The sequence below is a fragment of the Elaeis guineensis genome, chromosome 2 (genome assembly GCF_000442705.2).
Source record: "Elaeis guineensis isolate ETL-2024a chromosome 2, EG11, whole genome shotgun sequence".
NCBI lineage: Eukaryota > Viridiplantae > Streptophyta > Magnoliopsida > Arecales > Arecaceae > Elaeis > Elaeis guineensis.
Window position 1 is genome coordinate 53,808,539 of NC_025994.2, and position 14,335 is coordinate 53,822,873.

Sequence of the window (14,335 nt, forward strand, 5' to 3'; positions counted from 1 at the left end):
TTCGAGTGAGGGTTTTCCCCTGCTCTTAATGGGATCGCGGGAGTGCGGAGGGGTTGCTGGGAAGGTTCTCTTTTTCCCATCCGATCATGAATGACCAGATCTTAATTGGTGTCAGGACGAGGTTCTTCTCCTATTTCTGACGTAATCGGTTTCAGCTCTGATTAGGACGAGGTCCTCCTCTTATCTCTAACAGGGCTATAGGGGCACATATGGGTGTTGCAGGGCCTCTCCCCCCATCCAGTCTAAGTGTAACCGGGCCTTCGACTTTGCTCAAGTTAGGACGAGGTTCTCCTCCTGTCCTTAACATGGCTGTGGAGGCACATATGGGCGTTGTAGGGCCTCTCCCCCCATCCGGTCTAAATATAACCGGACCTTCGACTTTGCTCATGTTAGGACGAGGTTCTCCTCCTGTTCCTAACATGGCTGTGGGGGCACATATGGGCGTTGCAGGGCCTCTCCCCCCATCCGGTCTAAATGTAATCAGGCCTTCGACCTTGCTCATGTTAGGGCGAGGTTCTCCTCCTGTCCCTAACATGGCTGTGGGGGCGCATGTGGGCGCTGTGTGGCCTCTCCCCCATCCGGTCTACAAGTAATCGGGCTTTCGATCTTGCTCATGTTAGGGTGAGATTCTCCTCCTGTCCCTAACATGGCTGTGGGGGCGCATATGGGCGCTGTGTGGCCTCTCCCTCCATCCGGTCTAAAAGTAATCGGGCCTTCGACCTTGCTCATGTTAGGGCGAAGTTCTCCTCCTGTCTCTAACATGGCTGTGGGGGCGCATATGGGCGCTGTATGGCCTCTCTCCCCATCCGATTTACAAGTAACCGGGCCTTCGACCTTGCTCATGTTAGGGCGAGGTTCTCCTCCTGTCCATAACATAGCTGTGGGGGCGCATATGGGCGCTGTATGGCCTCTCCCCCCATCCGGTCTAAAAGTAACTGGACTTTTAACTTTGCCCACATTAGGGTTTGTTTTCATTATCCGATGGGGTCGTCCCTTGTCATCACAAGTCTATGCCAAAAAGGGAAAGATGTGCAAGTCTGAAAGGAATCTTGATTTAAAGCAGGATCGTCCGCAATACATTTACAAGTTTTTCAAATCTCAGGGCTGTAGAAGGTCTGCTTCCTATCAAGGTCCTCCGGAGATGGAGTTGATGATCCCAATTGGAGGCCGATCTCCGGGCTGCTCTTCCCTCCTCGGTGGTTCAGGCTGCGGTAGGGCCCTTGGTCGATCCTCTCTACCCTCAGGTCAGCATCGAATGACCTGTCGAGCCGACCTCATCTGATGAGCTCCTCGATCTCATCTTGGAGCTGAATGCATTCCTCCGTGTCGTAGCCGTAGTCACGATGGTAGAGGCAGAACTTATTAGGATTGCGCTTCTTGGGGTGCGTGCGCATCCTTTCTGGCCTTGGGAGCTGCTCTCTGACTTCCATCAGCACTTGGATCTTCGATGCGTTGAGGGGGGCATAGCTGCGGAATCTCCCTGGGGGAGACCCCCGGCGGACTCGGCGCTCCGGGCTTCTCTGTCTGCGTGCTCAGGGAGGAGTCTGGGCGCGCTTGTGCCCAGAGGGAGTCCGAGAATGCGGCCGAGCTTCTCTCGCCCCTTTCTCGACTGCGGGCTTACTCGAGTCTCCCACTTGCCGCTCTCTCGCGGTCTCCTCATCCTTCATCTTGAAGGCTTCTTCTGCTCGGGCGTACCCCTCAGCCCGAGCCAATAAATCAGCAAAATTTTTGGGGTACTTCTTTTCTAGAGAGAATAGAAGGTCGTTCTTCTGAAGGCCGCCTTTCAGAGCGGCCATCGCGATCGATTGGTCCAAGTTCCAGACCTCCAATGCAGCGATATTGAAATAGTTGACGTAAGCCCGAATGGCCTCCCCCTCCCTCTACTTGATGTTGATGAGGGACTCCGAACCCCTCTGGGGACATCGGCTGCTAACAAAATGAGCCACAAACTGGTGGCTCATCTGATCAAAGGAAAAGATGGTACCCGACTTCAGTGCCGAGTACCAATTTCTCGTCGCTCCCTTCAAAGTGGATGGAAAAGCTCGGCACAGGATGGCGTCGGGCGCATCATGAAGCAGCATCATTGTCCGGAAGGCCTCCAGGTGGTCAACTGGATCTGAAGTCCCGTCGTAGCTCTCGAATTGAGGGAGCTTGAAGTTTGGCGGGATCGGTTCCTACATGATCATTTGAGAAAAGGAAGGGTCAGTACAAATGTCCTCACCATAAGCGGGAGGAGCGTGGCAGAGTTCTTCGATCCGTCGGTTCATCTCTTGGAGCCTCCGGTCCAGAAAATCCTCTCGACTACGGGTCTCGAGGGTCTTCTGGCAGAATGGAGGTAAAGATCTTCCAGGGGTGAAATCGTGATCTGACTGAGGGCTTTCCACCCTCGGATTCATCTTTCCGAGAAAGATGGGGCGGCTGGCCCAAGTGGCCCGTCCTACCACCGGATTTTGGAGTTCTGATGACGCTCTCTCCAGTCGCACTGATGCCTGCGGCTGCTGCTGCTGTTGTATGACCTGCACAGCTTCAGTGAGGCCTCTGACCTGCTGCACCAGTAGGTCGAATTGCTCCGCACCAACCACTGTTGCCGGAGGAGGGGGAGGAGGCTGAAAAACTGGAGGTGAGGCCGGAGCCTAAGATCTAGTCGCGGAGGCCGTGGATCGTCACGTGGATGCTTTGCGGGGAGGCATCGGGCGAAGACCTAGTGGGAGAAGGAGGAGTGGACGTCGAAAAAGATGATCAGAGGCGGTCCTGTTGAGCACTCCTTTAAGAATAAGGATACTACGAAGACACAGCCTCCTTCCTCTAGCGCCAATCCTGTTGGTACAAAAATTCATCTGCATCGGAGAAGCTGGAGTCGAGGGAGTCGCGGTTGCCGCTGGGACCTGTAAAGGAAGTCTAAACCGGAGTTGGGGGTGCTCCGGCAAGACCCTCCAATGCTCAAGTCAGTTCTCTGCCTCAACAAGAATGGAGTGTTCGAACGAAAATTTTAGCAGAGTTTTGGGATAGAAATTAGAGCTTAGAGCATAACGTATCTGGGGTCTCCCCTTTTATAGGCGAAGGGTGCAACAGACTGATAGCGATGTTTGTAACCGTCTGGCAGTGGGCCGCTCGGGGTTAGGAGTTTGTTGTGAAGAGTAGTGGAGTGGAATCGTGGCCATCATCGGGACCTACCACGTGGAGTCTGTTGCGGGGAGTGGAGCGGCGTCCATTGTCGTGACTTACCAGAGGGTGGAAGAGTCGTGCGGTATCCGTCGCAGGAAGTGGAGCAGAGTCGTGGCCATTACTATGGTCTGCCATGGAGTAATGGAGCCGCGTGAGATCCATCGCAGGAAGTGGAGCAGAGTCATGGCCGTTACTGAGGCCTGCCAGGGAGTGATGGAGCCGCGTGGGATCCGTCGCAGGAAGCGGAGCAGAGTCGTGGCCATTACTGTGGGCTGCCAGGGGGTCCGGGCCTGTCGATCGAAGTTTGGTTGGGGATCATTTGTCGAGGAGTCACGACCAAGGCCTGCCTGCAACAGGAATTTAGGGTGGAAGTCTGGCTTTCATGGGAGCCTGGATGAAGTCTACCTGCAGTTGGAATCGGGGACGAAGTCCGGCTCTCGTAGGAGTCCGGGCGAAGTCTTTCTGCAGCTAGAGTCGGGGATGAAGTCTGGCTCCCGTAGGAGTCCGGGCGAAGTCTTCCTGCAGCCGGAGTCGGGGATGAAGTCCGGCTCTCGTAGAAGTCTGGATGAAGTCTATCTGTAGCCGGAGTCGGGGACGAAGTCCGGCTCCCGTAGGAGTCCGGACGAAGTCTTCCTGCAGCCGGAGTCGGGGATGAAGTCCGGCTCCCGTAGGAGTCCGGATGAAGTCTACCTGTAATTGAAGTTGGAGACGAAGTCCAGCTCCCGTAGGAGTCCGGACGAAGTCTACCTGCAATTGAAGTCAGAGACGAAGTCCGGCTCCCGTAGGAGTCCGGATGAAGTCTACCTACAATTGAAGTCGGGGATGAAGTTCGGATCCCGTAGGAGTCCGGACAAAGTCTACCTGCAATTGAAGTCGGGGACGAAGTCCGGCTCCCGTAGGAGTCCAAACGAAGTTTACCTGCAATTGAAGTCGGGGATGAAGTCCGGCTCCCGTAGGAGTCCAGACGAAGTCTACCTGCAATTGAAGTCGGGGACGAAGTCCGGCTCCCGTAGGAGTCCGGACGAAGTCTACCTGCAATTGAAGTCAGAGATGAAGTTCGGCTCCCGTAGGAGTCCGGATGAAGTCTACCTGCAGCCGGAGTCGGGGACGAAGTCTGGCTCCCGTAGGAGTCCGGGTGAAGTCTTCCTGCAGCCGGAGTCGGGGATGAAGTCCGGCTCCCATAGGAATCCAAATGAAGTCTACCTGCAGCCGGAGTCGGGGATGAAGTCCAGCTCTCATAGGAGTCCGAACGAAGTCTTCCTGCAGCTGGAGTCGGGGATGAAGTCCGGCTTCCGTAAGAGTCCAGATGAAGTCTACCTGCAATTGAAGTCGGGGACGAAGTCCGGCTCCCGTAGGAGTCCGGACGAAGTCTACCTGCAATTGAAGTCGGGGATGAAGTCCGGCTCCCGTAGGGTCCGGACGAAGTCTACCTGCAATTGAAGTCGGGGATGAAGTCCGGCTCCCGTAGGAGTCCGGACGAAGTCTACCTGCAATTGAAGTCGGGGATGAAGTCCGGCTCCCGTAGGAGTCCGAACGAAGTCTACCTGCAGCCGGAGTCGGGGACGAAGTCTGGCTCCCGTAGGAGTCCGGGCGAAGTCTTCCTGCAGTCGGAGTCGGGGACGAAGTCCGGCTCTCGTAGGAGTCCGGACGAAGTCTACCTGCAATTGAAGTCGGGGATGAAGTCCGGCTCCCGTAGGAGTCCGGACAAAGTCTACCTGCAATTGAAGTCGGGGACGAAGTCCGGCTCCCGTAGGAGTCCGGACGAAGTCTACCTACAATTGAAGTCGGGGATGAAGTCCGGCTCCTGTAGGAGTCCGGACGAAGTCTACCTGCAATTGAAGTCGGGGACGAAGTCCGACTCTCGTAGGAGTCCGAATGAAGTCTACCTGTAGCCGAAGTCGGGGATGAAGTCCGGCTCCCGTAGGAGTCCGGGCGAAGTCTTCCTGCAGCCAGAGTTGGGGATGAAGTCTGGCTCCCGTAGAAGTCCGGATGAAGTCTACCTGCAATTGAAGTCGGGGATGAAGTCCGACTCCCGTAGGAGTTCGGACGAAGTCTTCCTGCAATTGAAGTCGGGGATGAAGTCCGACTCCCGTAGGATTTCGGATGAAGTCTACCTGCAATTGAAGTCGGGGACGAAGTCCAGCTCCCGTAGGAGTCCGGACGAAGTCTACCTGCAATTGAAGTTAGGGATGAAATCCGGCTCCCGTAGGAGTCCGGATGAAGTCTACCTGCAATTGAAGTCGGGGACGAAGTCCGGCTCCCGTAGGAGTTCGGACGAAGTCTACCTGCAATTGAAGTCGGGGATGAAGTCTGGCTCCCGTAGGAGTCCGGACGAAGTTTGCCTGCAGCCGGAGTCATGGACGAAGTTCGGCTCCCGTAGGAGTCCGGGCAAAGTCTACCTGCAATTGAAGTCGGGGACGAAGTCCGGCTCCCGTAGGAGTCCGGACTAAATCTACCTGCAATTGAAGTCGGGGATGAAGTCCGGCTCCCGTAGGAGTCCGGACGAAGTCTACCTGCAATTGAAGTCGGGCATGAAGTCCGGCTCCTGTAGGAGTCCGGATGAAGTCTTCCTGCAATTGAAGTCGGGGATGAAGTCCGGCTCCCGTAGGAGTCCGGACGAAGTCTACTTGCAATTGAAGTCGGGGATGAAGTCTGGCTCCCGTAGGAGTCCGGACGAAGTCTACCTGTAGCCGGAGTTGGGGATGAAGTCCGGCTCCCGTAGGAGTCCGGGCGAAGTCTTCTTGTAGCTAGAGTCGGGGACGAAGTCCGGCTTCCGTAGGAGTCCGGATGCAGTCTAGAAGGTGGTCGATCATCGTGGAAACTTGGGTGGAGTCCGTCCGTCGTGAAAAATCCGATCGACGCTGGTGGGGGCTTATCTGTCGGTCAAAACTTGGGAGTGTTGCGGAGGCTCGGCCGCCAGAGAGGTTCGAAAAGATGTTGCCGAAGGTCGGAAGTCGGTAGAATCCCCGGAGGGTCACTCCTGTCACGAACTTCGGTTGGGGGGTATTTTATATCCAACATTTATAAATTAAAATCTAAAAAATAGGTATAAGAAGAAAATATACTAGAAAAATTATGTATAGACATGCAATCAAGATAATAAAATGGTATTGAGTGACAAACCAATTAGGATGATTATAAAATCTATAACATAATTTCAACATGTAAAAGAGAAATAAGCAAATCATTAGATGCTAGCATTAATAGAGATGGAGATTTTAATGATTTACTAGCTCATGCATGTTTTTGATATAATAAATAAAAAATAAAAAAATAAAAAATAATATATATATATGAATTGATGCTCAACACATTATAACTAATTATTCTATATCATCCAATGTTAATGCTTAAAATTAATAAAATATGAAGTTAACATGAATATTTGAGGAGTAAAGTTTACCCTTTCTGAGGTCATCAAAATTGGCATGGACAACAACAGCCCTTCTAATAATGAAATTTGATCCACTGAGAGGAATCTGCAAAAAAGAATAAACATGAAAGAGTTTAAAAGGTTAAAAAAAATAATATCTCATTAAAAATATATAAAATATAAAGAAAAAATAAATAACCTGCTTGTTAACAATGCTAAAATTAACACTCTTTAAAATATCAAACCAAAACCACATAAACATTTAGTATTCTGATAACCATCTATGCATAATGCTTCAGTAAACCTACTCAAGTATAAGTAAAACATCACTTCTAATATCAAGTTGTTATTTTTAAATATTATAGAAACATAATGTAGCATCATAAAGTGGCCATGACAAATAAATCATACCATCTTTACCAGCAGTCACATTTTTAAGATCACCAGTATGACAGTTCTCATCTTCAGGTGCGCCACGTTCCTTCCCAGCAAAATTAAAATGCGGTCTTGTATTTGAAAAGAACATTAAAATAATCTACAAATCAAGCACTTCAATTACAAACAATGTTGAATCTCAAAATAGGAGCTTACTACCAGTAGACATGCAACCATTGGTGGTGTCATCAAGAGCGTGAACATGAAATCCATGAAGCCCTTGAGCTTAGAGATGTTTGCAATTACCTTAGTAGGATCGCGGTTGGGGCTTGAGGAGGTGGGAGATGGCTGGAGGCTTGCGACTGGGGGCTTCGAGAGGTGGGAGGCTATCGAGGGCTCACGATCAGGGGCTCAGAGAGGCGGGAGGTGGATGGGGGCTTGGGGAGGCAGCCAGGTGCCCGCAGCTAGGGGCTCGGGGAGGTGGGGGTGGCCGAGGTCTCGTGACTGAGGGCTTAGGGAGGCGGGAGGCAGCAGGGGACTTTGGGCTTGGGGAGATGGTTGGGAGATCGAAGAGGCGGGAGGCAGTCGGAGGGCCGATCCAACAAAGGGGAGGCGACAGGGGGCCCGATCCAGCAAGGGGAGGCAGTGGGGGGCCGATCTGATAAGGGGAGTGGCGGAAGGCCCGATCCGGCAAGGGGAGGGGTGGCGATCCGGCAAGGAGAGCGACGGGAGAGAAGGGGGAGGCAGTCGATGGCCCGATCCGACAAGGAGAGGTGGTGGGGGGTCGATCCGGCAAAGGGAGTAGTGGGGGGAGAAGGAGGAGGCGGTCGTTGGTAAGGGGAGAGCTCGAAGAAGATGATACGCATGTGGGGAAGGGGGTGGGGGAAAATCAAGGTGCATGAAGAAGGGGGTGGGGGAAAATGAGGACGTGTAGAGAAGATAATAGGCGGAAAGGGAGAAAGTTACTAGTGACGGCTAAACATCGTAGCTAATAATAAAAAAATCCATTGCTAATAATCTCAGGCCAAATTAATAAAAAAATTTATCTCTATTTTTTTTTAAGTATAGAATAATTTTAGAATTTAAAGTCCATCTTCATCATTTATTATTTAAATAATTATCATCAGAGTATCGTCATAAAAGATCATCTCGATCCGATAGTCCTAGCTATATCGATCAATAAAATTTAATTTTGATGATCACGAACGATCGTATAATGATATGATAGATAGAAATAATCGATGGATCTGAGAATTTTTGCAATGACAATCTCTGTGATATTTATAGCAAACTATCAAAATTTTACTTCAATCGGATATCATTATCATAATCAATTTAGCACATGATGATTTTGACTGTTAAATGAAAAATGAGTGATCAAAAGGTCAAACAGCATCCAATTAAGATGATTTTTTAGGTAAATGATCTTTACTATCACTTTAATCATTGATATGGTGTTGATTGTAAAATTTAAACCATATATATATGAACCATCTACGTTAAGCAAATCTTACAAAAGCATAAATATAATTACTTTAGGACTTTAAGAATGAATATCAAGAAACATATAGTTTTGGATCATTCATATATGCACAGTTTGAATTTTACAATCACCACATACAAACGATCAAACTAGTAGCAAAGATTATTTATCTAAAAAATTATCTTATAATCAGATGTCGTTTAATTTTTTGATCACTCATTTTTTTATTTAACGGTCCAAATCATTCCGTGCTAAATTGATCATGATAATGATGTTTGATTGAAGTAAAATTTTGATAATATACTATAAATATCATTGAGATCATCATTATAAGTTTTTGAATCTATCAATGGTCTCTATCTATCAGATCATCATACGGTCATTCTTGACCGTCGAAATCAAATTTTATTGATTGACATAGCTAGAGCTATCGGATTGAGACGGTCTTTTGTGACGATACTCTAATGATAATTATTTAGATAATTAATGATGAAGATGAATTTTAAATTTTAAAATTATAATATATTCAAAAAAAATAAAAATTATAGATTATTAACGATGGCAAATACCATCGCAATACGCTTCTTGCCGTCACTAATAAGTTTAATAAATAATTTTTTTATTAAAGATGGTAATAACCATCGCTAATATTCTTTTCGTGGTCACAATAAATTTAATAAATATATTTTTTTTGCGACGACTAAATCTATTACTAATAGTGCTGTCGCTAATGATTATTAGTGATGGTAATTACCGTTGCTAATAATTACCATCGCTAATAATCTTTCTACCATTGCTCATAAATTTAATAAATTATTTAATAAATTTAATAAATTATTTCAATGAAAGTATTACCATCGGTAATATTGTTGTTAATACCTTCTATTAGCGATGGCAAAAATACCGTCGTTAATGGCCATCACTAATACCTTAATTTCTCGTAGTGTCAAGATAAAATCCTAACCAAGATCTGATCATTTTTCCAAATCAGTGTAGGGTTTCTTCTTCCCATTTATGCTCCTCTTTCCCATCTCTTATCATGCTCTCTCTATTATAGGTTAGAATTTTTGATCTTGAATTCTTTTAGAATCCATAGGAGGATGGTTGAAAGAACGAATCAAATTGGAATCATTTAGGGCTTGTTTGGTTTATAGAAAAAATTTCTTTTCACTAAAATATTTTTTTGAGAAGCTGATTTTAAGGATATAATGCTTGTAAAAGTGATTTTGGCATATTTGATTGCTCATGAGAAAGTTACATATTTTATAGTATTTTATATTTTATTGAGCATTTGTTTTTTTAGAAAAGTAATATAAAATATATGTTATATCCTTAATAAAAGAAAAATCTTATCTCATTTTATTCATGGGTTTAAAGGTACTTTTGGAAAAAAGAGTACCAATTTTTTTTTTCTGTAGCAAAGTTAAAAATTTTTATTTTATATAAATTTCTTTCTTATGAAATATGAAAAATTTATTCTCATAAAAATATTACTTTTGAATCTTTTTCTTTCGAAAACTTCCACAAAATAAGAAGGATTCGTTTATCTTCTCTTTGACTATACTTTTCTCTCTTTTTTCGTGCAAATCAGATGAGTTCTTAAGAAAAAAAATAAAAGAGAACCAAAAATTTTTTGGGTAATTTTTCTTTATTTTTCGAGACTTTTCCATATTTTTCTAATTTTTATATTTTTCATAATTTTTAAAAACTAAAAAATATTTATGGTGTGACTGGTTGGACCGATCGGTGCAACCGGTCCGTGCGGTGAACCGGCCAGGGTACCGAGTTCCTTGCGGTCCGGTTTTCAAAACATTCCACTTCTTGCCGCACTTTACTGGTTCCCCATTTCAAAACCCCGCCTTCCCCCTCCCTACCTCATTTTTGGGGCCTAAATCAGGTTGGCTCCATTCGGCGTCGGATTCTCTTCTCCATCCCTCAAAAAGACGCTTCTCTTCCTCTCCCTTTCCCAATCCACGGCGGCCGGCGACGGTCGGCGGACGCCGAGGGCAGACGGCGGCTTCCCCCCTTCCCTCCTGTCTATGCTTTCTTGAGAAATATTTATCGCACAGGTTTCACCTTCGGAGACGGAAGAAGTCTTATAGTTGTCGGCACGGAGATCAGGGAATCCGTGCCGGTTCTTCTTAATCTCACGAGATCCCTTCTTCTTTTTTCTGTTTCTCAGGTAATTTCCATCTGTCCTTCCGGATCTTCCCCATTCATGGATCTCTAGGGCTCCTGGGTGGCGATCCATCTCAGTTTAGTGATCACGGTTGCTAGGATCCTATTTTTAATAGTTGCCCTCTAATTCAGTTGCTTTTCCCCTCCTTATTCTTGATATGATCCCTTATAAAAATATGTATGTTTTTAATAAAAAGCTATGGATCGCCCACTTCTGATCACCGCTCAGTTGGTTGAACGCAGTTGGGACCCGACTGATCCACCAACCCCACCGTTTTTGGCACCAATCTCCGACTGCCACATCCCGTGTGAACTGAGAGGCCATCATTAGTGGGTAATCGGTAGCAGTACTCATGTTTCTAAAGACAGTCTAGGGCTGAAGATTTATTTATTTATTTTGGACAAATCTAATTTCTTTGATCATAAGAATCAGTTAATGGTTTGGAGGGAAAGCTTTGATGCATTCTTATTGATTTCACTTGTTCTTTATCTGATTATTTTGGTAAAAACAAACTGGTTTGCTTTATTAGGAGAGGCGATAGTGGAGGTGGAGGAGAGATGCAGCCATAGAAGTTGAGTGGCATGGCAAAAGCTGCTGTTGTTGAGCCTTCTTCTTCCACTACCTTGCCATTCGGGAGAGCGCAGGCTGATGTGAAAATGAAAAGGAAGACCCCCTCAGAGCTTAGAGTAAATTTCCATTTGCCTCCCTTTTTGGATCTTTGTAGTAATATGATGAAAGAAAAAAAAAAAAAACAAATGCAAACTCCTAGTGGCATCTGTGAATCTAATTCTAGCTATGTGCAAAAAAATAGATGCCTCCATTTGTATTGCTATATTCTTGTGTTATTGCTCTCTAGAATTAGCCACTATATACCTCTTAGATCATGATGTTGTTACTTAAATCTGATGCTGGAGAATTTTAATCATATTAAACTTTCTTTATTTATTGACTTTATATAAATTGGAATGTTTTTTCTATTGTCATTCTGTTGCATGCTCATCTACATATTCTTGCTGCAGTTGGTCACCAAGCTTATTTCCTATAGTGGGTGTTCATCGTAAACAACAAAACAGTGACTTTAACCTGATTGGAATAAACAATGAATCAGAAAAGAAAGGAGGTTAAATAATTGATTAGTGACCCTTTGGAAACTATTGCCTGGTTGTTAAAGTGTATAGATGAGACAGTGAACTCAGCTGGAGAGGGGTATTGGTGTACCCATAGTTATATATTTTTATTAATTTATGCTCATTTTAGTAATGAAATTCTGAATGATGGGCCTGTCCTAACTTACCTAATTGTGGTTCTTTATTTGATTGAGATGTATGCATCAGTTTGCTTGTAAGTTCCCTAAGTCCTTTATTTATCGCCTGATTCCCTTTGTTCTTTTACATTATGCTTCCTTATGTTACAATAATTCTATGACGAGGCTGAGCTGAAGTTAGATTTATCAAGGTATGCTAATTATGCTGTGCTAGCAACTGTACTTTATGAATTTGCTCTTTGTTATCAAATGATTCCTTAGTTCCTGTTTGGCATTGGAGTAAGTTTTCCTTGAATCAATGGTTCAATATATTGCTAATCCACTTTCTACTGGAGTAAACTACACCATCCTATAGGTTGGAATATCCTATGCTGGATTAAAAGGAAATCTATATTGCTTTCCGTTTTTCCAAATGCATACTTTGCTCCTTGAATAACTTTTGGACTAGGTAGGTTAATAGGCTTTATTGCCCAGTCATAATCCCAAATCGAATGCAACCTAGTGTCTTAGCATTCAGTAGGCCTATCAATATCATTCTTAATTTTCCATAGTTCTGGGATCTTATGGTAGGATATCAGGAGATGAAAGGGCGCCGACAAGGCTTGCATGTACAAATGGCTCATGAAATGCTATCATTATGCAGGTTTTGGTATTTGTTGGTAATAAATATGTCATACTTTATCCAAATCTAGTTGTGAACATATCATATCTACATATATATATATATATATATATATATATATATATATATATATATATATATATATATATATATATAAATTCATACATGTTCGTGTATGTTTGTATGCTTTTGTGGATATATGCATGCATGCAGATTATAAGCATTAACATTCAAAAATGCAAATTAATTAAATATCTAGTTAACATTTGAATAAGTGCTGACTACTATTGGAATATGCATGCATATATGACAGGGGGAACAGTTGAAGCGAAGGAGGGGTGGGATGCCAGCTGGTGGGCTATTGCCTCCATTGCTGGCTTCTGACAGGTAGGCTTATGATTTGAATATTGCTTTTTCAATTTCTAAGTTTTACTTACTGTACTGATTCTTGTCAGGGTCAGCAGTGGAATGAACAATGGGATTAAGAAACCTGAATCATCGAAGATTCCAAAATACATCGACACCCGTGTTGATGATGTGTATCCTGTCAGGAAGTCCGGTGAGAGATGCAGAGTACTTTATGGAAAAGCTAAGGTTGGAAAGGTTTCTGTTAGAATTTATTTATCATTGGACATTTAGCTTAACACCTCTAGCTGAGCCAACCCCAAGTACTGGGGTCAAGGCCTTTATATTTATGGCTACAGTTATTCTCATGTTTAACATCTTTATGTGACATACATACGGCGCTTCTGGAGTTCATGCTTAAACTATTTCATTTTCATTTATATTCTGATAAAAGTGCGGTTTTTTCCTCTATCTAAAGCAGGATCCTTCAATTACCAATGAAATGTCTAATGACCTTGTTAATCATTCAGCTACCTGTATCTTTCCAGCTAAATGCATGTCCTCAGTTTCATGGTATTCCTTTGATTTACACTTGACTTAGATGCTGTTCGTTGACAAATATGTGGCATAGTTCTTTGTTATTCTGCTAACTTATTTATTATGTGATTTTCATGTTCTAATTTAGTGGAAATGCTGCTGGTCTTAAAAACTCCGAGTGTTCTGACCAGTCTACCAAGGATGTCAGTGATCAAGGTTTTCGCAAGATTGAGAAATGTAGCCACAATGCACTCTGCAATGTTGTTGATCTTCATCTTGGAAATGAGAAGCTAGCTGATTGTGGCAAAATTGATATGGTAGCCTTTACATATAGATAGTATTTTAAATTTTCTCAATTAAAGTAATTCATAATTCAATACTGCATATTTAATCGCTTTATTGCTTTTGATTAGGAAAAAGTGCTTAAAGGGTTTGTTGCTCGTGATGTGCCTGCTACATCTGGTTTGTTGGCTGATTCTTCTGGCAAATTTGGTGACCATCCATCAATTTCTTCAAACACTTTCTGTTCTGAAATTCACATGCCTGGACATAAGGTTCCTCTTGATTTGACCTTGAAAACTACCTTGCGTTTTGTTTCATCAACCTCAGTCAAATGGTGAGTGTGGCAATACTTGGCACTTCATACAACCATCCTAACCTATACTTAGCTTTTTCTTGTAAGGGCAGAAAGTTGAACTCCATTAGAATTTGTAGTTTGTGGACTTGTAGTCATGTTATGGCTGATGATCATAACTCTAGACTTTTCACTTTTATTTGTCTTGACAGAATTGAGTTATTCTTTTTTTCCCAATAAATTGAATCGATGGAATTGACTTTAGTTATCCCGAATAGAATACTCATAGTTTACAGTCTTCTAGTTTCTATGTATGCTGTCTCCTTTGTTGTTTTCTGCATTTAGAATGTTTGTAAACACCTTCTCAAGGTGAGAAGATTTTGTTGCCATTTCTGTGGTTTCATAGGTTTGTATGTGG

The 14,335-nt window shown here is 44.2% G+C and overlaps 1 protein-coding gene across 8 annotated transcripts in view; it reads left to right on the forward strand.

Annotated features, from left to right (window-relative positions):
• Nucleotides 1-10,250: 10,250 nt before the first annotated feature.
• The window catches only part of LOC105034640 (uncharacterized), a 28,391-nt gene continuing 24,306 nt past the window's right edge, over nt 10,251-14,335 (forward strand). Inside the window, exons 1-8 of one of the 8 annotated variants that reach the window (XM_073251773.1) lie at nt 10,251-10,578; nt 10,804-10,908; nt 11,105-11,261; nt 12,775-12,848; nt 12,917-13,055; nt 13,285-13,379; nt 13,492-13,660; nt 13,757-13,959. In XM_073251773.1, coding sequence (XP_073107874.1) covers nt 11,157-11,261; nt 12,775-12,848; nt 12,917-13,055; nt 13,285-13,379; nt 13,492-13,660; nt 13,757-13,959 — 785 coding nt within the window. In that variant the 5' untranslated portion in view covers nt 10,251-10,578; nt 10,804-10,908; nt 11,105-11,156. The remainder of the gene's footprint in view (nt 10,579-10,803; nt 10,909-11,104; nt 11,262-12,774; nt 12,849-12,916; nt 13,056-13,284; nt 13,380-13,491; nt 13,661-13,756; nt 13,960-14,335) is intronic. The other 7 variants (XM_019847047.3, XM_019847048.3, XM_073251774.1 and 4 more) reach the window with 7 other exon arrangements.